This window comes from Cucurbita pepo, chromosome LG11 (assembly GCF_002806865.2).
Source record: "Cucurbita pepo subsp. pepo cultivar mu-cu-16 chromosome LG11, ASM280686v2, whole genome shotgun sequence".
NCBI classification, from domain to species: domain Eukaryota; kingdom Viridiplantae; phylum Streptophyta; class Magnoliopsida; order Cucurbitales; family Cucurbitaceae; genus Cucurbita; species Cucurbita pepo.
The window spans coordinates 2,389,450-2,410,836 of NC_036648.1; the positions used below are offsets into that span (position 1 = coordinate 2,389,450).

Below are 21,387 nucleotides of genomic sequence, written 5' to 3' on the forward strand. Positions count from 1 at the left end.
CAATTCTGGTTAAAAAAAAAAAAACCCAACCCAACCCTTATAATTTAGATTGGGTTGGTCCGAGTTATCGGGTTCAATGTACACCCCTATTTCTAAACAAAAGAGGCACTTGTCTTAATTGCATTATTAATAACCGTAATCTATTTAGTTTTCCCACAAATTGACGAATGTTCTCCATTCAAAATTAGGAATACAGCTATTTTGGTAATTTACGCAACCAAAAAGACCAATTTACCCTTCCATCATTCAATCGCCCACACTCCCCATGTGAGCACCGACAGCACCGATTTGCCAGCTGCCCACGCTCAACAAGCCGCGTTTTTTCCTCTCCTACCACCATTCTCCGTTTCCCTGAAACCGCGATTTATCTTCCAACACGTGTCCAATTCCATACGTGTCAGTATATCATTGGAGAAAAATATTTTATTATATAGGATCATTCACAGGATAAAAGAACCCTACACGGCATAATTTCTTACACCGCAATTCCAGGCTTTCCCTCGCAGCATCTGATTAGGTTCTCACTTTACTCTTTATTATTCAAACCCTTGCTTCTCATTTTCCCTTCATCCGTTCTTTCTTCTTCTTCCATTTCCATTCTTCTTCCAATCGAAGAACGATAATCCATGGCTCGATTTGCGATTCTCTTTGCTCTCATTATGCTTCCTGCACTCGCCGTCGCAAACCGGCCCGTTAGAACTCCGTTCCTTGTTCGTGGTAAAGTGTTCTGTGATACTTGCGTTGCCGGCTTCGAAACTTCCGCCACCACCTACATTCCCGGTATCTGCTCTCTTTCCTCGCTTTTAGCCTACTAAGTGAGAGTTGTGGATGTATTTGTTCTTATGTGCCTCGTGTTCTTGCTAGATCTGTGATGTAGTTAAGAGATTATGTTGATTTGTGGCTTGCTCACTAGTTTAATGGTGGATCTGGTGTTTGAATCTTGAATGCTGCCTGATGGTATGTGGAGTGAGTTAGGGTTTAATTATAGGGATTATTTTAGTCCAAATTCGCGGTTTGGATATGATTATTTTTTAATTGAAGCGTAATCTTGGGCTTAGTAATTAGATCTATGTTTGTTAAGTAAGAAGACTTATTTATTTTATATTTCTTTCTATGTCGTGCGTAACTTTTTATATTTAAGCAATGATTTTTCAAATCTGCTCGCTTACATTAGAATTTTTGTATTGATCCTGTATTTAAAACACTTCTCAGAAACTTTTGAATAATATGTGTTCGAAATAACATCAACTGCTCGTAATCCCTTTTGCATCCATTGTCTGTGTTAAGAATATGAATAGGATAGAAGATTAAATGTAACAAACTAGCAGCTTAAGGCTTAAGCTTTTAGGTCATGTAGTAATTTAAATTTAAAATGGTTTTGGAGTAAAAGGTAGTGGGTAGGGTGTACATTCAACCCGACAACCCGGACCAACCCAACCCAAACTATAGGTGAGTTGGGTTGGATTAGCATTTCAGGTAGGGTTGGGTTCATTTTTCTCTATTAATAGTTTTGCCAGGGTGGTATCTCGGCTTCTCTAAGGACACCCACGCCCGAGTTCGACTAGGGATATACATTTTTTTTTCGCTTGTTGTTTTAATTATACATTTTTTTTCGCTTGTTGTTTTAATTATGGATGGTTTTGTGTTTGTTTGTGAACTTTTAATATATGTGAATAAATAAAACTTAATTTTTTTTTTTGACAACTTGCAGCCCAACCCGAAAATAGAGGGTTGGGTTGGGTTGAGTTGAGTTGTGAACAACCGACCCGAACTTTTGGGTTGGGTCAAAAAAACCCCTCAACCCAACCCAACCCGGACCATATACACCCCTAGTCATGGGTTTAATCCATGTAGTATTGTCTATTCTTTTGTAGTAACATAGGTCATAATCCATTTGTTGTGTCTTGGGCTAATTTCCAATCCCTAAAAAGGATATACATTTTTTTCGCCTGTTGTTTTAATTATGGATCTTTTGTTCATAATCTTTTGTTTGTGAACTTTTAATATATCTACACCCCTAGTCGTGGGTTTGATCCATGTAGGGTTGTCTTTTCTTTTGTAGTAACGTAGGTCATAATAGTAACGTAGGTCATAATCCATTTGTTGTGTCTTGGGCTAATTTCCAAGCCCTTAAAAGGATGAGATTGAGGTGGTTGGTATATCAACTTACTTCCAGATTCATTAATACGTGCGATCTGGTGATTCAAACCTCTAATATCTTCGTCGAGCATACGTGTCTTAACTAGTTTTTTTTTTGTTTGTTAAATCATTACCTGGTTGGTAGATATAATCATTTGTTATATCCCTAACCCTTCTCTTGATTGGACTCTGGATATTAATTTAATATACAAAGGCCCACATGCAGGTTATTATACAAAGGCCCACTTGTCTTAACTTAGTGCTTTAACATGTGATAATTGTCTAGGGGTGGTTAGTTCACGGATTAAGCCTTTTCACCAATTGTTCAATTTCCTTGTAGGTGCTAAGGTCGGAATTGAATGCAAAGACAGGAACACAATGGAACTTCTATACAAGCATGAGGCCACAACAGACTCCACTGGTTCTTACTCACTCTTAGTCAATGAAGACCACGAGGACCAAGTTTGTGATGCCGTACTAATCAGCAGCCCTCAGAAGGATTGTTCATTAGCAGCTGAAGGCCGTGACCGTGCCCGTGTAATCCTCACCCGCTACAACGGTATGGCCTCAAACGAACGTTATGTCAATGCCATGGGTTTTGCCAGATATGAACCTATGTCTGGCTGCAACCAAGTCCTCAGTCAGTACCAGGACATCGAAGATTAGAACGGGTTTTAATCCTACAATCGCTTAGTTGTATTTCTTGAGGTATATTTGCCCTGTTCTGTTCATGCTAGTGTTGCCCCACATACTCTTTTATCTGGACATTGAATGGTGTTTGTTATTGCATTCTTAAAGATGATTAATATGTTATGTTCATTCACTTCATTATTATCATCACCAGGATGATGCTATCAACACCCTTATTTATAAATACAAACTAGTGAAATTAGCCTTGATGACTTCTAATTTCTAACTGAAATAGGCTACCTGTTGTTATACCGTGACTTAATTACTTTGTTGTTCCATAATTTTCTCCCGATTATGAATTAGATCTAATAAGCCCCGACTTTCTAATTTGAATCTCCACGATTTGATCTCCCAAGCATGGCACCAGTTAAGCGGAAGGTGCGTTTTAAAAATTTTGAGGGGAAATTTGAGAGGGAAAGTCCAAAGAAAACAATATCGGCTAGCGCTGAGCCCTTACAAATGGTATTGGAGTTATGCATTGGGCGATGTGCTAGTGAGGCTGTTCCCCGAAGAGGGTAAACATGAGACGGTGTGCCAATAAGGATGCTGGGTTTCGAAGGGGGTGAATTTGGTGAGGGTCCCACATCGATTGAAGAAAAGAACGAGTGCTAGCGAGAACGCTAGGCCCTACAGGGGGTGGATTGTGAGATCCCATATCAATTGGGGAGGAGAACGAAACACATTTTATAAGGGCGTGGAAACCTCTCCTTAGAACACGCGTTTTAAAAATCTTGAGGGAAACTCTAAAGAGAGAATATTTGCTAGCGATGGATCTGGGCCGTTATACTACAAACCTCGATATTTACCATATTTAATTGGGCCGTTATACTACAAACCTCGATATTTACCATATTTAATTGGTAACGGGCGAATTTTCAAATTTGGAACTTGATAATAATAACAATAACTATTCACAATTAGGATTAGGAGGATTATGATGGAATAAAAGAATCAACTTTTAATATTTTGACTTTAATCTTTAATAAAAAAAAAAAAAAAAAAAGTTTATAAAGAAATAGAAATAGTTAATATATTCCAAATAATTACCGTATTTGTGTTTGAAGTTGACAAAATCAATTTTTATTTTTATTTTTATTTTTGTAAGTCCAATAGCTATAATATAAATTCATATACTGAAATTAAAAATTAAAAATATTTAACTATAAATCTAATTGTAATCCTTCTATTTATTTATTTATTTTTATTTAATTAAAAAATGATAATTAATAATAAATTTGACCAATATAATTTCTTTAAATTTCCCGTAAAAAAAAAAAAGAAAATTCAGTTATTTGAACTTTGAAATTTGTTACCAAAAAAATGGAAATTGAAGTCTTCCACGTGATATACTTACGTGTCGAAATATATTAATAAAACTATAATTTAATGATTCGTCAATTTTTAAATAACAAAATTCTAAAAAATATTATTTAACAAAGAAAAAAAGATTCCGCACTGGACTCCTCGATGCACACTCTTCCTACAAAGCGCAACCTGGACGCCTCCATTTTCAATCTCTGCTTCCATTTTGTCTCTACTGATTTGATTTCCCTCTTGTTTTTGTTCATAATCCATAATCGTAATCGTAATCATAATCATAATCTCAATCCCTGTCTCCATCCCCTTTTCTTAGTTTGTAATCAACTCCAACCGCATTTCGTTTCACTGTTTCTCCGCCTCAGTTTCATCGCTTGGTCGTTGTAGAAAGGTATGTGAATTTCTTCTATCTCAGATGTGCATTTCTGTATTGCGATTTGTCCTTCGCTTTGTCTCTTACGTTTTTTTATTTTTTTTTATTTTTTTTTTTAATTTTTTATGCGTGCTTGTTGTTTATGATTTTGTTTCGATCCTAGTAGTGTTCATGATGATTTCGTTGACATGAGCGTTTGAATTTGATCGTTGTTGATGATTTTGGTATCCGAATTTTACTTAGATGAACTCTACAGCTCTGGTTAGTTTCAACTGAGAATGAGAATCCAGCAAAATGTTATACGGCCTTCAGTTCATGTTTAATGCTTTGTTTGATCTATCTTCCCGTAAATCCACCGCATTCCGTAGATAATAATGTTTTGCTCTTTACATAACTGAAGCTGTTCTATTCAGATTAAACTTTTTTGAGCTTTCGACGTTACTTGGGATCATTTGCTATTTTCAGAATGGCTGCTGCAGTATTTCACCGATCTCTTGGGACTTTTCTTACCCACGGACAAGCTAATAGTTCAAGTAATTTGTCGAAATCGAATTCGAAGTGTTTCAAGGTCGAAGTCGTGGTCTTCAGAAAGATGTCTCCTAGATCTGGCAATATGAATGTAACAGCAATTCAAGCGTCTTCTTCTCAAACTTCAATTTCTGATCCCATTTCATCACCTTCAATCAACACCACTGAAGATTCACAGAAAAAACAAAGTAAATTGGTTTGGTTCCAGTGATTATAGTGTCTAAATGGGGAAGCTGTGTGTTTGTTGGTTATTCTTGGTGTAATATAAGTCATAGGCTGAAGCTCTTGCTTTCTGAAAATATACTTTATTGCTAATGTTATTCTGCATATCAGAGGAAGCAGCGTTGATCTTGATTCGGCATGGAGAATCATTGTGGAACGAAAAGAACTTGTTTACTGGCTGTGTTGATGTGCCACTGACCAAGAAAGGTGTGGAAGAGGCAATTGAAGCTGGCAAGAGAATCAGCAATATACCCGTCGACATGATCTATACATCTTCGCTCATTCGTGCACAGATGACTGCCATGCTTGCTATGACTCAGCATCGTCGTAAAAAGGTAATTAGAGACCTTTAAATGCTTTGGACTACAAATTATTATTGATGGAACCTGTGAGATTCCACATCGGCTGGGGAGGAGAACGGAACCTTCTTTATAAGGGTGTGAAAATCTCTCTCTAGCAGACGCGTTTTAAAACCCTTGAGGGGAAGCCCGAAAGGGAAAGCCCAAAGAGGACAATATCTGCTAGCGGTGGGCTTTGGCTGTTACAAATAGTATCAAAGCCAGATGTGCCAACGAGGAGGTTGAGCCACGCAAGGGGGGTGGACACGAGGTGGTGTGCCAGCAAGGATGTTGGGCTCTGAAGGGGATGGATTAGAGGGTCCCACATCGATTGGAGAAGGGAACGAGTGCCAGCGAGGACGCTGGGCCCTGAAGGGGGGTGGACACGAGGTGGTGTGCCAGCAAGGATGTTGGGCTCTGAAGGGGATGGATTAGAGGGTCCCACATCGATTGGAGAAGGGAACGAGTGCCAGCGAGGACGCTGGGCCCCGAAGGGGGGTGGACACGAGGTGGTGTGCCAGCAAGGATGCTGGGCTCTAAAGGGGGTGGATTAGAGGGTCCCACATCGATTGGAGAAGGGAACGAGTGCGAACGAGGACGCTGGGCCCTGAAGGGGGGTGGATTGTGAGATCCCACATCGGTTGGGGTGGAGAACGAAACATAAGGTTGTGGAAATCTCTCCCTAGAAACACATTTTAAAAATCTTGAGGGAAAACCCAAAAGGAAAAATCCAAAGAGGACAATATCTGTTGGCGGTAGCTTTTACATAACCTAGTTTTGACACCCTTATTCTCTGAAAATTCCTACTGTTGAAGGGACTATTACTAGTTGAAGTAGGGAAGCATTTCTGCTATATTTGGATCTATCTTCCTTTTTGCTATCATCTGGATCACCATAATTGTTTTTCTGCTGTACAAGACCATGTTTCACACCTGCAATTACGTTCTCCACGAACTACTTTTACATTCCTTTCTTAGCTAACCTCTTAACTAACTATTCATGCATGCATATAGGTTCCAGTTATTATTCATAACGAAACTGAGCAGGCAAGGGTCTGGAGTCAAATATTTAGTGAAGAAACCAAAAAACAATCCATCCCAGTAATAGCATCTTGGCGATTGAATGAAAGAATGTAATTGTCACCACAAGTTTACCCTCTATATTATCCGTATTAACATCGTCGAACGCTTTTCTAAAAGAAATGCTGGTTGCAGGTATGGGGAACTACAGGGTCTCAATAAGCAGGAGACTGCTGAAAGGTACGGAAAAGAACAGGTCCATAAATGGCGCCGGAGTTACGATATTCCTCCTCCTAATGGCGAGAGTTTGGAGATGTGTGCAGAGAGAGCTGTTGCTTATTTTAAAGATCAAGTATAATGACTGCCCTTTTGCTTGTGTTTGTTTTATTTGACTGCATCTTGCGCCATTGTTGAAGATCAAGCTTTCATTATTTGAGATTTGTTCATCTGACTGCTTAAGCTTTCCCCTGCAGATTGTACCCCAGCTGCAATCTGGAAAGAATGTAATGATTTCTGCACATGGAAATTCATTGAGGTCCATAATTATGTATCTAGACAAACTAACTTCTCAAGAGGTAATATACTATTTCCTTACTTCGGAGTTGTCAAATTCTCCCTTCCTGGAAAGTTATATGCTATTTAAGCCGTTGTGTTGTTTTTTGCTTATAGTTATATAACGCTCCCTTCAATCTTCTTTCATTATTACTTTCAAACTCGTTTTTGAAAATCTCTCTGCCCCTGTTTTCTAAAACTTTCTTTTCAAAACGAGGTCAAAGGCTTGAGCATAGCGACATGAATCCAAATTGGCTTGGCTCACTCGGTGTTAGAAGTGTGTGCAATGTTTATATAATATTTTCAACGAACATACTTTCAGGTTATTAGCTTAGAGCTATCGACTGGAATACCCATGCTCTACATATTTAAAGGAGGAAACTTCACTAGGAGGGGAAGTCCTGCAGGACCTTCTGAGGCAGGTGTTTATGCTTATACCAGGGTATGCAACTTTAGCCTTCTTTAGTCTTCCTCGTTCTTTCAATCATCACACGATTAGCGAGACCCTCCCTTGTGTTCTTGATTGCTAAATTTCGTCATTGTTTTGGGTTTGGTGCAAAAGAGATAGAAATGTTGAGAAAACTCTTTTCAACTTTTAAATGAGCAACTTGCTAAGACATTATCTAAAGATATTTGCTGATTCCAGAGGTTCAAATCTCCAAACCAGCATGTACGTGTAACAGTCGGTCTACCTTTAGTAGATATTGTCTATTTTGGCCCGTTACGTATCGTCATCAGCCTCATGGTTTTAAAACGTGTATATTAGGGGAGGTTTCCACATCCTTATAAGGAATGTTTCGTTCCCCTCTCCAACCGATGTGGGATCCCACAATCTCCCCCTTGAGGTCCCAACGTCCTCGCTGGCACACCACCCGGTGACTGACTTTTATACCATTTGTAACAGTCAGCCCACTACTAGCAGGTATTGTCCGCTTTGGCCTGTTATGTATCACCATCAGCCTCACGGTTTTAAAACGCGTCTATTAGGGAGAAGTTTCCACACTCTTACAAGGAATGTTTCGTTTCCCTCTCCAACCGATGTGGGATCTCACAATAGAGTTGACTGTTACAGTACTCCTCTCGATTTTAGAGGTTCAAATCTGGATACCCCACAGCCTCCCACTCTTGGTTTATTATATAAAAAAAGTAACGATGCCTGAAAATGGCTTCCAAGTTCCTCGTTAAACTTTCTATATCTCTTTCTATAGCCTTACCCAACTCGGAAAGTAAAGAGAAAAGCATCCAAGTTCCAACTCTTTCCTGGTTGGCTTGTGGTGATTCAGTCATAGATTTAGAAGCTAGAACTAACCTCTTTCAATTGGAACTTTTGGCAGAGTTTGGCTCTCTACAGACAGAAGTTAGATGAGATGCTAAACTAAAATAACTTAGCGAAAGTACAGGTAACCATCAGTTCTTAACCTCTCTTTTCCCACCATTTCACTTCCATTTTGGTGACAAAATTGTATCATTGTTCGGTTTCAGGACCTTGCTTCCAATGGCACTGCAACTATTAACGACGTGCTTTTGTGGCAACTCGACTGCAATGAAACAGAAGAAGTTCACATGAAATTGTAGTTATTTTTCCCTCGAAATCTAAGTATCGAATTCTCCTTTGTTTGTTTATTTGGGGATTGAATCTTCGTACCAAACCTTGTTAAGGTCTAGACCATCCCCATAATAGTCTAGGCAAGTGTTTAGTAATAATCCTTGAGAAGAAGATGTTTCTCAATGGATGTTCTAAGGAACATGGATTTTGGTATAAAAATCTCTTTAGAAAGATCCATTATACTTTAAATCAAGCCTTTCAAGCCATTACAATGTTGCAAACAAGGTTACATGAAGACAGGAAAGCAACATTTGTTTATTTATCTCTGGCCACACACAATGAAAATAGCTCTGCTTCATTCTTAATAGCTGCACTCCCGTTGTAGTAGGTAGCAAGCACACCATTTGAGTTACTTCAGACATGTCACCTGTTTATGAAATGAACTGACTGTAACTATGCGTCATATTCCAATGTATTGTGTTTACTAATCCCAGCTGATATCAAACAAAGATATCAAGAGGATGTTCCACATCTCCTACAACCAATGAATGAGACCCTTCTTCTATAACCATCAGCCCCTCTTCATTGGCCTTACTTACATGCTTGCAGGGGTTTACCAAGAACTCGACCTCGCTGCGATCTCCTGCGTTCATCTCCACCCTCTTGAATCCCACCAATTGCTTCACAGGACTCCCATTTTCGGGTTTTGTAGGCTTCACGAATAGCAGTACAGAATGCTTACCTCCCATTCCCCCTTGGTTTCTAACTCCTACAGTCACATTCACAGCATTGCTCTCACAGAACTTCCCGTCCAGCTCAGAGACGAGCCTGTAACGGACTGAGTCAGAGTTCATGGCTGCCTGGCTGGCTGTTGGAGGTCTAAGGTTTAGTTTGCTTCCAGTAACTGATGTGAATTCATAGCGATGGTCTGAGTAGCTGAGTCCATAGCCAAATTCGTAGACTTTTGGTCCATTATAGAAGCGGTAGGTGCGGCCAGGGTAGCCTGATGAAGGGTCTGCTCTCATTCTCATGTCTGTCATTGGAACTTTGATGAAATCGCGTGGATACCAAGTTACTGGCAATCTTCCTCCTGCACACGAACATGGAACGTTAAGGGTAAATATCATTCATCAATGGTTCGGGATTTCAAGCGTAACGAAGCTCAAAGTGTTAACCTGGGTTGTGATCACCAAATATGATCTCTGCAAGGGCAGTTCCACCAGCTTGTCCTGGATAACCAGCCCACAAGATGCTTCCTATCTTCGCATTATACTTAGCCGAAGATATATCCACTGGCCCTCCAGAGAGAATCACCAAAATGACTGGTCGTTTTGCAGCCTTGGCGACTTCAGCAATGAGTTCTTCTTGCTTTCCTGGGAGCACCAACTCCGACCGATCAAAGTCTTCTCGTTCTTGGGTTTGATCCAACCCCATAACCAGCACCACATAATCCACACTTTTGGCTACTTCCACTGCCTGATACACACTAGCCTCAGTACAGTTAGCCCAGTTGCAGCCTTTGTGGTATACAGTGTTCTTGACATAGCTATTCAAACCCTGTAATGGGGTAACAGTTTTGCAAGGAATGCCAGCATAATTCCCTCGAAGCGCAATCGGGGCATCGGCATTATGGCCTATAACAGCAAGTGAATGCGTATTCCATTTGGAAAGTGGAAGAAGCTTGGCATCGTTCTTTAGAAGAACAATGCCCTCTCTTGCAGCTTGAAGAGCCAGCTTTTGATGCTTCTTTGAGCATACATCGTTTGGACCAATTTGGCCGTAAGGAAGCTTAGTTGGATTGCCATCAAACAAACCCAATCTCATTCTAATAGCAAAGAGGTTGCTGAGTGCTCTGTCTATATCAGAAATAGGTACTTTTTTCATCTCCACGGCAGATTTCGTGTGGTTCTTCAGGTACGTACCACAATTGATGTCCATTCCTGTAAGTATTTCCATTTCTTTTGGTTTAAATCTAAACTTTTCATGTTTCTGAATGATAAACAGTGTAGGATTGAAATCAAAATACCAGCAGCAAGAACAGCAGCCACCGCATCCTCTGGAATCTTGGCGTAACCCTGTGCATCATGAATGATGGATACCGCATCACAGTCCGACACGATGTACCTGATGTTTCCCAACAACCTTAATTAGTGGCAATAATGGTGGGACAAAGAAGCAGCAACAATGAATGCGAGAAAAAGAAATGAGACCTAACCCATTAAACTTCCATTGATTTCTTGCAGTAACAGTCAAGAGATGATGATCGGCACAGGTCGGCACCCCATTCAACCTATTGTAAGCGCACATAATCCCACTCGCCTTCCCCTGCACCACACAGCTCTCAAATGGCGGCTGATACGTGTCCGCCATGTCCTGCGGCGTCACCTGCGTTCATTCACCAACCCCCCACAAACCCATCAATCTAATCCCAATTCCAAATCAAAACCCAGCAACCCAATCGGTGTTCAGTTACCTTGGCGTCGAACACGTATCGAGTCATCCCTTCCCACCGTTCGAGATCGTAGGCAGTGAAGTGTTTGCAGCATGCTGAAGCTTTGAGCTGGTTCCCGAGCGCCCCCCCTTCAATGCTATCCCCTTGAATCCCTCGCACGTATGCTACTGAGTACTTCCCCGACATCATTGGGTCTTCTCCTGGTGTTTCTTGTCCTCTTCCCCATCTTGGGTCTCTGAATATGTTTATGTTTGGCGCCCAAAATGTCATCCCCTTCGCCTGCCCTGCATTGTACACCGCCCTCGCTTCTGTTCCTATCGCCTGTTTCAGACATTCAGATATCGATTCATTCATGTTGAACTAAGCCACTAAATCTAAGCCTGTGAGCTATGAAATCAGAGCAGATTTGAAAGGAAAAGGGATTCGATTGTAGCCGACTTACTTTCTCGATTGAACAACGAGTAAATTATTGAACCCTAATACTTCAATGCCAATCAGATGTTTAATTCGTATTGTGAGAAGAAATGAGGAAATGAAAGAAAGAACAGGGGAGAGTTTGGTTAAGGATTTGATTCGACCTGTCCGATTTGGTACCAGAGGTTGGCGTCGAAGGAAGCAGCAGTGAGGATAACCTGGGGGAAGCTGGTGGCGGCGGAGATGGTGCCGTTAAGGCGGATGCCATAACCGACATGAGCGACGCCGTGGAGGGCCTCCGACCACCACTCGTAGGCGGGGATACCGAGGCGAGGGATCGCCGGAGCGGTGTTGACGAGTTGCAGAATCTTCTCGTCCAATGTGAGACGAGAGACGAGATCGCGGGCTCTTAAGTTAATCGACAGAGAGGTTCTGCAGAATGGGAGAGTGTTGGTGAGTGAGTTGGAAGAGTCGCAGGCGTACGGCGGCTGAGATGACGATTCCGCGGCGATGAGAGAGAGGAGAGAAAAGAAAACGGCGGCGGAGAGAAGGAGTTGTTGTAGTTTCATTTTGGGAGGGAAGGAGGAGGAGGAGGAGGAAGCCATGGGTGACAGTGAGTGAGTCTTCAGCTTCCACAGAGACTTAATAACGCGTTGGGGGACCCGCGTCTCTGTCCTGTCTTATTAAAATGTTTATTTTTTCTTTTTCTTTATATTTAAGAATTCTAAATTTTTTGTGTTTTTTTTTAAGGCTAAAATAATTAGGAGTTTACCCACTTGTCCTTAATCATGAACCTAACTTGATGGTAACTCAGAACCTGCTTATGATTTCTGACCCTACCTAAGCTCATCGCTAGTAGATATTGTCTGTTTTAGTCCGTTTCGTATCGTCTCGTCAACTTCATGGTCTTAAAATGGTTCTACTATGAGAAGGTTTCCACTTCCCTCTCCAATCGATATTAGATCTCACAATCCACCCTCTTAGGGACCAGCGTCCTCATTGGCACACTGCTCGCACACCATCCTTTGGCTCCGATACATTTGTAACACCATTTGTAACAACTCAAACCCAGTTTGGCTCTGATACATTTGTAACACCATTTGTAACAACTAAAATCCACCACTAGTAGATATTGTTTGAGATATTGTTTGATTTGGCCCGTAAAGTATTGTCGTCAGCCTCACAATTTTAAAACGCGTCAACTAAAGGTTTGATAATACTTTAGAATGCATGAAGTTTAGTTAAGATTTGATTCGACCTGTCCGATCCGATGTCAAGCTTTTGACCCGTAAAGTATCGTCGTCAGTCTCACAATTTTAAAATGCATCTTATTGAGGCTTCAATTATAACTTTAGAATGCATGAAGTTTAGTGAGGGATTTGATTCGACCTGTCCAATCTGGTACCAGAGCTTGGCGTCGAAGGTAGCAGCAGTAAGAATGACCTGGGGGAACACGGTGGCGGCGGGGATGGTACCCCTGAAGCTGATGCCGTAGCCGAAATCGGCGAGGCCATGGAGGGCCTCCGACCACCACTCGTGGGCGGGAATGCCGAGACGGGGGATCGCCGGAGCATCGTTGACGAGCTGCAGGATCTTCTCGTCCAATGTGAGTCGAGAGACCACATCGCGGACTCTTTCCTCCATCGGCATAGAGGTTTTGCAGAATGGGAGAGTTTTCGTGAGTGGGTTGGAAGTGTCGCAGGCGTACCGCGGCTGAGCCGACGTTTGCACGGCGGAGAGGGAAAGGAGGGCGGAGAAAACGGCGGCGGAGAGAAGGAGTTTTTGGAGCTCCATTCTTCTAGGGAAGGAGGAGGAGGAGGAGGAGGAAGCCATGGACGACGGTGAGTGAGCCTTCATCTTCTACAGAGTCTTTATAAAGCTTTTTGGCACCCACGTATCTGTCCTGTCTTTTTAAATTATTTCTTTTTTCTTTCTTTTTATTTAGATTTAAGAAATCCATTTAAATTACCATTTTGGGTTTAAATTTCACCATAATTTCTGGAAAATAACAAATATAAAAAAACTATTTAAACTCATTTAGCAATTTTTTACTGTTAATTCAGATAATATTTTAATTATATTTCATTAATTTTTCGGTCTGAAATTTTAAATTTTTAGTCAAAATTTGTATTTTTTTTAACGACCTTTTTTTAATTTAAAAAATAATAATAAATAGTAATTAATGGGCCGAAACATTCAAAGTAATGGCCTAACGTCAGCAAGAAATGGGCCTAAGCATTTGAATTAATGGGCCGAAAGCATGTAAATAATGGGCCGAATAGAATGGGCTTCACGATCAATGGGCTAACAGTTGCCAGGTATGGGCTTCATAACATAATTCTGAAGTAATATTTAACTAAAAAGATTTTAGTGATTTACGTTTACGTCCTCACTAAGCATCACAAAATAAGTTAAAATTTTATTTTTATTGAAGTATTAAAATTCCATTTGAAAAAACATATATATATATATATATATATATATATATATATATATATATAAAAGCAATATTTACTCAACTCAAGCATAATTCAACTGATTTACTTGATCCAGAGGTTAGATGTGGAAAGCGCGAGGCTGATGGTGATACATAACGGGTCAAAGCGGACAACATCTGCCACAAATGGTATCAGATTCAGTGACGGGAGAGTGCGAGACATGGTCAAAATAGGGCTAGACCCTCTGTATAATAGATGCATTTTAAAATCATAAGACTAACAACCATACGTAACAGGTCAAATCTGCCCGTAGTGGGCTATTACATATCTTTTTCATTTTTCTCGAGAATAAAAATAATGATATCCGTTTATTCATAAGAACCACACGATACGGATTTGAAAGAAATTTCATTTTCGTCGGTGCTCCATCAATTGTTCAATAAAACTATATAAAATATCAAAGTAGTTTTCTAAGAAATGTCATTAGAAAGTGACGAAACATAGTTATCCAAACATCGATGAACAAAATATCGGTACTGATACTTACACAATAATTAAGAGCGTATCTAAACACGATAAAAATTTTGAAAAAAGAAAATAACAATAAACATACACGTTAATGGATCGTGGAATATCAACTTTTTTTTTTTATAAACTATCACGGAGAAGTGACGGTATACTTTGATCAGTTAAATATACTGCGTAACAAAAATTACGATATTTTTTTTCAAATTTCAATCAAAAAAGATTTTTTTTCGAATCGACGTCGATATCGAGATGAATGGTATTATAATGATGGATGAAGAATAATAAACCCCTTAGAATGGGGTCAAGCATATTTGGTGGGCAACTAGTGGATCACCTAGTGGATGGTCATGAGATTTTATTATTATTATTATTATTATTATTATTATTATTTTGTATTTTTTTTTAATTTTGGAAATTTTAATTTTTTTTTAAATGGAAAAAAAGGAGATGCCAAAATAAAAAGGAGGGAAGAGTTGATATTTTATGAAGAATTTTGGATTTAATTTTTCCAAAAAAAAAAAAAAATTATTTTGATTTATTTGAGAGCAAAATATCTCATTAACTTTTATGAGAGGTACATGTCACCTTTCATTTTCTCTTTATTTTCCAGCTTGGCATTTTATTTAATTTTTAATTTTAATTCAAGATATAAAGCTAAGATGAAAAATATTAATTTATATTTTATATATTGTGTGTTTTTTTTTTTTTTNTTTTTTTTTTTTTTTTTTTTTTTTTTTTTTTTTTTTTTTTTTTTTTTTTTTATAATTTACCATGAGATTCAAATTATTATTATTTTTAATTTTTTTCGAACACTTAATTTAACCTTTATAATTTTCGTGTTTGAAAAATATCGACACTAAATAAACGAGTTCTCGTGTTTTGTTGATTCTAGTTATGATCTCCATCACCGAGATATAATTCAAGGCCTTCTCTTTAGCAACGACACGTATAGCTCGTGACACGTGAGTAAATTTTTTAAATATGATGACATAAAATCCTCGAAATTTGGATTAAAATAGTTTTTTTTTTTAAAGTTGGGTTTAATTAAAAATAATTATAAATTAAATTAATCCATTTAAAACTTTTTGATTATTTAAAATTAACAATTAGAGTGCTCGAAAAGTTTTTAATATATATATATAAAAGAAAAATATCGAGTTATTAGGCACTAATGTGTCATCCGATAAGCTAATTATTAAAAAAAAAACTTACTTTTAAAAAAGTTCGTCACTTACTTTATACTTAGTCATATTATATCCGTCCCAATCAATAAAATTATTAATTCATTAATGGTTTTTGCTATGATTAGGTTTACTATTTCGACCATCAAATCAAACTATATAAAGTTAATTTTAAAATATAAGTTTTTACTAAATTGATTATATTTGATTCGATTTGATTTTATCTCAGAAAAAAATGCTAAAAATATATAATTTAGAAAAGAAAAGACTAAAGATATTTATTGTAGAAAAGAAAATTAAATATTCCACAAAGGAGCCCTCCTTATGAATTAGGGCTATTTTAGTCTTTACCTTTATTAATTTTTTTTCCATTAAATTTATATGAAAAATAATTAAATTAACCAAAATTTTATTTTGAAGGACATCTGAAAAAATGTTTGAATTAAAATATAATTTTTAAATTATGTTCTGAATTAGTGGATATGTCAGATGGAACGACGAGACATAAACAGAGTTTTTACATATTTTCGTTAATACATTGACAGGATCAGTACAAAAGGAAATAATCGAATTTAATCAATATTTATCGAAATAAATAAAAAAAAACATAACAATTTGATGGACATATCTACCCCTCAAAAAATGCATTAAATGTTTGAATTTATTAAACTCCTAAAGAACAGGAAAGTATAAATTAAAAGGGTCATTAAAATAATTAATAAAAACAAAAGGGAAATATTTAATAATAGAAAATAATATATTAATGATTATGGTGATTAGCATTACAATATAAATAAATATTATACAAAAACACACAATAAATGTGAATGGTGGATCCCGTCTCCATTATTGAACCAAATAGAGCACCCTACCACATATTTTATTTAATAAATGATAAATTATTGTCGTTAAGATTAGAGTTGTACACGAGTTGGGTTGAGGAAACCTTTTGGACCGAGTTGGATTGTCAGGTTGTGGCAACAAGCGACGAGCATGGGCGTGCAATGTGATACAAGATAAGCTACAGTGGCTATTAGAGGTGTGCGATGGCTAGCGGCTACGAGGGAGAGGGGTGTGCAATGTGTCACGGTCATGCTCGTCCAAGGCGTGTTGCCCATGGCCGCGTGCCCATGACAAGCCAAACCCTTTATGTCTTTTCATAGTCTAGTGTTTTACTTTTGTATTTCTAGGAAGTACGACGTTTCAGAAATATCATGTTTAGATCTGCTAGACATGAAATGTCTCAGAATATACTATAGGGGGATACGACTAGTTGTCAACTTCTCCCTACACAAGGTTATATACTGTCAGTCGTTTTTATTTCTCTCTTGCTTGCTTATATAACGTCTCTTTCAAAAATCTCTCTCTGCCCTCGTTTTCTAAAACATTCTCTTAAAATCGAGGTCAGAGGCTCGAGCATACGTCGCTTGGCCGTAGGTGACGCAAGAACGAATTGGTTTAGCTCACTTGTCGTTGAAAAGTGAGTGCTACACAATCGCAAGTCCGCTGCCATCAAGAGTGCGATTGTGACACAATGCACCAATGAGATGACTCATTGCAAGGAACGTGGGACTAGTAAAACTTCCTATTAACGATGTACTGAGGGCGAGGAGCTGAGATGGCTACATGAACTAGAATAAAACTAACGTACTTGAAGTGTTATTATACATAATAGACCGGATTGGTTTGGGTTGACCCGAATCAAATTAATTCAACCCAATTTTATGATTGAAAATGGGTTAATTAAATTGTTTTTTCATTTAAAATGGTGTAAAATTAATTCTAAAATTAAAAATTTATTAGTGAAATTTCGATTTTTTTAATAATAGACATTGTTGTCACTGTCCCCCAATTACAATGACAACTCCCACGGTTTTTGTCCGGATGCTTAGCATCTTAATGTTTCTTTTTGCTAGATAAGATTCGTTTATTCATTTACTTAATTAATTTCATATACTTTTATTTTTCTAATATATTAATGACGATGCCCATAATATTAATACCTAAAACTTTAACATTATAATGTTATAATTTAATTAAAAATATTATTTCACGATTATTTCTTAATATTTGTCCTTATCAAATTATCAGTATTTTGTTTTACTTTTTTAATTTATATTATTTTTATTTCGAGATTTGATGCTGACTATACTATATTTATTGATTAGGTCTTGGCTTCATCTCTATTTTTAAATTTATTATTTTCATAAATAATTTGTACAAAATCCGTCTAGATTGGACATCTAAACTAATTTAATGACTTATATTTATGTCATTATATAATTAATCTTACATAATATGTATTTTTTAATTTATAAAATAAAATAATATTTTATGTTTAATAAATTTATGAAATAAAATATATATTTTGCTTAAAAGGAATATTGAGTTTTTTTTTGTTCCGTTTTGAGTAATTAATTAACATGGAAAAGACTAAAATGACCTTGTAATGGCCTTAATATAATATTTAAATTACATCACGTTGAGGACACCGGTGGAAAATAAAAGTAAGAGAAAAAAAGAGGGTTGTAAATAAATAAATAAATATATATATATTAAATTCGAGTGGGTTACCAAAATATTTAATTAATTATCCTCTATGGTTTCAATATCATATGGAAATATTATTATATTCGTCCATGATATAATATATGGTTCCACGTTTTAATGGTTTAGAAATTAAATATAAACATTTTCTTATTTTTTTAATAAATAAAAAATAAATATTAAAGAGAACGTCTTGCGTCTTGTTCGTCCTAGGCGGCGACGGCGGTAGCTTTGTGACAAAGACAAAGGTTTCCGATGGCTCGCCGTGCTCAGAGCTTGACCATGACCGGATCTCAGACCAGTTTGACTTCTCCATGGGTTCTACAGCTTGTTCTTCCTGAATGCCGACGGCATGGTGGCGGTGGCGCGTGACGGTGTCTCTCGCCGGAGATGAAAGAGAGATAGAGTGGAATTGAATAGTCAAAAGTTGACCTTGAATTAAATAGTTGACTTCATAAAATCGAATTTTTTTTATTATAATAAATAAATGACGAAACTCGAACATCTAATTAAATAACTTTTATTTTTAATTACGGATGATAGTCCGTAGAGATTTAGGCGAATAGAAATTGTCTCAGTAGGAACAGACGAACAAAAAAATTAGGTTAAGCACGACATCAGTTTTAGCTTTGTTTTTTGTTTTTTTTNTTTTTTTTTTTTTTTTTTTTTTTTTTTGCTGAACCTGGTCTAGAACATAAGTAATCAATTGTCGACGCTTATGTTGGCCATAGTTTTGACATTTTCAATTATGAAAAATCGTTTGATACAGTTAAAGTTCTCTTGATTTTCTCAAACAATGTTCAAGATCGTATTGAAAATTTATTTTTTAAATTCTATTAAAAATTAATTAAAAAAAAAAATAAACTAAGAACTTACAAAGAATTTAATGGGAAATTTCTCACTTTGAATATAGTCTGTTCAATAAATTATATAAATTAAATAAATTTGAAAATTCAAGGCCGGCTTTGAATAAATTAACAATGGCTAAGTCAAAGTCTTTTTATATATATATTTGTTTTAAATTATTATTTTAAAAAAATTAAATCGAAATGTCATTGTCTCGAGTTTTCCATTGGATAACTTAAATTTATGTATTTTTGTTTATTAATAAAATTATCTAAAAAATATTGAAAATATAAACGGCTCTTTCGTAGGTACAAACTTAGTACACTTTTGATTCACGCTCATTTGAACTTCCAAGTCCTCAGTAAATAAGCTTGGTTTGTGCTCTATTGACCGGTAAGACTCCTTCTTTGAGAGTTTGGTCGTAACTCTATATTCTGATTTGCAAGCTTAATATGGCACACTTGTGACACACTTGCAAAGTCTTTATTTAACTATCAGGTTCTCTGTATTTGTTATGTGATATGGTGATATTGAAACGCTCACGACAAGTCTTAAGAAAAACTCAAGTCCCACTCACATCTTTTGCCCGACATTACGGCTTCGTCAAACTATAGGCGAAGTTTGTGCAGAATCCAAGCTTATTTGGCCACACACGTCGATAATGGTGGTTACTGACAGTAATAGGCAACGACCATAAAAAAGTGAAAGTAGTATAAGGGTATTTTAGTAATTTTTATATCACCACAGTAACTTGACCCTCAACGAATAATTCAATCATTAAATCATTAAATGTTTTATGTAGTGACCAAAAAGCAAATTGTTCTTTTTAAAATAATTAATTTTATTCTCTTGAGTCAGCTTGTACGTTAAAGTAGATGAATTAATTTGAATCCACCTTTTAATTTTGGCTTGTGGTGATATAATAATAATAATTATTATTTAAAAAGTTTTTAATTGCGTGTGACAAACAGCCCAAGGAGTTAGGCTATATACCAATATCTAATGCCCATTATGGCCTATTTTTTAATCATGCTACTTAAAAATAAATAAAAAAATATGAATAAATTTTAAAAAAATACTCAAAAAATCAAAGACAAAAATTATTATTAATTTTAAAATATATATTTACTTCGTAATTAGAGTGATTTTTAAAAATATATATTAAAATTGGTCTGTAACTACATTTTATTTTTATTAAAAATACAAATTTAAATAAATGACTCGAACTAACTCAACCATAAAAAATTGACAATTGAGTTAATTATTTAACCAGAATGGTTTGGATTATAAAAATTTTAGAACTCGATCTAACTCGTTAAAATAAATTAAAATTGGCAAAGCCATATAATAAAATAACAAAATATATGTTATTTAAACATTAATGAAAAAAAAAATTATATATATATATAAATGACCAAAGCTTTCGCTTTCGAATTTCCCGTCAATTTTCGGCATCGGCGAGCCGGAACGTGGCTTAATTGGAAGGGTTGGATCTCGGGCCTTTAATGGGCCCACGTCCTTAAAACTGAGGGGTCGTAGGCGGTGGACGTTTTAACCTTTTCCTAACCCAAAGTGGACCCATGGTTCCACTAACTCAACTCTGGTTAAGCCCCATAGCGTCTTTTTCTTTCTTTATTTTTTATTTTTCTCTTTTAACGGCGTTTGGAGTTTTTTTGTTTGTTTATTTCGTTGGACTTTGAACGGCGGATAACGAGGCGTTTAGGTTCCGTTAAATATTTATGCCACGTGTAAGGAGAGAAGAACAGTATTCCAACCAACCCATGGAATTCGTGGCGGTATTCGACCACGTGGACCTAATGAATCATAATTGTGGACAAAAATGGCACATAGCCACTTTCCTTTCCTTTTTTATTTTTATTTTTATTTTTTTATTAATTCCATTTTATTTAGGAATACTAAATTAGGGATTGTCATTAATTGCTTATATTATCATTTTTAAAACAATTTTCTTTTTTTCATTTTAAAATTTTATAAACTAAATAAATATTGATTTAAAAATTAGATAATTTAGGATATTTCTAAATTGAATTAATAAAGATCAATTCGTTTCCATTTTAGGGTGAAGTTGGGTAAAATTCAAAAGTAGAGTAAAAATAGTAAGCCTCGATTTACGGCGTGGTAAAAAGCAGAGATTCCTTGAAGTACAAGGGAAAGGCCGTTTTAAGGAAACCGGGCGGTTTTGCAGAAAAGCCCACAGGGTGTCCCTACCTTTCCGTGCCACGTCAGCATTCCGATT

The 21,387-nt window shown here is 36.7% G+C and overlaps 3 protein-coding genes across 5 annotated transcripts; 2 read left to right on the top strand and 1 right to left on the bottom strand.

Annotated features, from left to right (window-relative positions):
* Positions 1-460: 460 nt before the first annotated feature.
* LOC111805652 (protein DOWNSTREAM OF FLC-like) lies at positions 461-2,967 on the top strand. Its single transcript, XM_023690800.1, has 2 exons — positions 461-780; positions 2,480-2,967. The coding sequence occupies exons 1-2, from the start codon at positions 627-629 to the stop codon at positions 2,803-2,805; spliced, it is 480 nt and encodes a 159-aa protein (XP_023546568.1). The 5' UTR covers positions 461-626; the 3' UTR covers positions 2,806-2,967.
* Positions 2,968-4,274: 1,307 nt separating this feature from the next.
* On the top strand, positions 4,275-8,973 carry LOC111805259 (2,3-bisphosphoglycerate-dependent phosphoglycerate mutase-like). 2 transcript variants are annotated; one of them, XM_023690242.1, is made up of 9 exons: positions 4,275-4,537; positions 4,933-5,235; positions 5,381-5,604; positions 6,621-6,739; positions 6,822-6,978; positions 7,100-7,201; positions 7,501-7,620; positions 8,513-8,578; positions 8,661-8,973. In XM_023690242.1, exons 2-8 carry the CDS (start codon positions 4,986-4,988, stop codon positions 8,555-8,557), a joined length of 1,017 nt encoding a protein of 338 aa, XP_023546010.1. In that variant the 5' UTR covers positions 4,275-4,537; positions 4,933-4,985; the 3' UTR covers positions 8,558-8,578; positions 8,661-8,973. The 2 variants fall into 2 exon arrangements, with proteins under 2 accessions (XP_023546010.1, XP_023546009.1); XM_023690241.1 differs by having other exon boundaries at positions 4,985-5,235.
* LOC111805258 (probable beta-D-xylosidase 7) lies at positions 8,935-13,426 on the bottom strand. 2 transcript variants are annotated; one of them, XM_023690239.1, is made up of 7 exons: positions 13,395-13,426; positions 11,755-12,172; positions 11,198-11,497; positions 10,940-11,109; positions 10,751-10,848; positions 9,900-10,664; positions 8,935-9,814 (listed from the first exon to the last, which is right to left on the bottom strand). In XM_023690239.1, exons 1-7 carry the CDS (start codon positions 13,421-13,423, stop codon positions 9,225-9,227), a joined length of 2,370 nt encoding a protein of 789 aa, XP_023546007.1. In that variant the 5' UTR covers positions 13,424-13,426; the 3' UTR covers positions 8,935-9,224. The 2 variants fall into 2 exon arrangements, with proteins under 2 accessions (XP_023546007.1, XP_023546008.1); XM_023690240.1 differs by lacking the exon at positions 13,395-13,426 and having other exon boundaries at positions 11,755-12,342.
* Between the last annotated feature and the right edge of the window lie 7,961 nt (positions 13,427-21,387).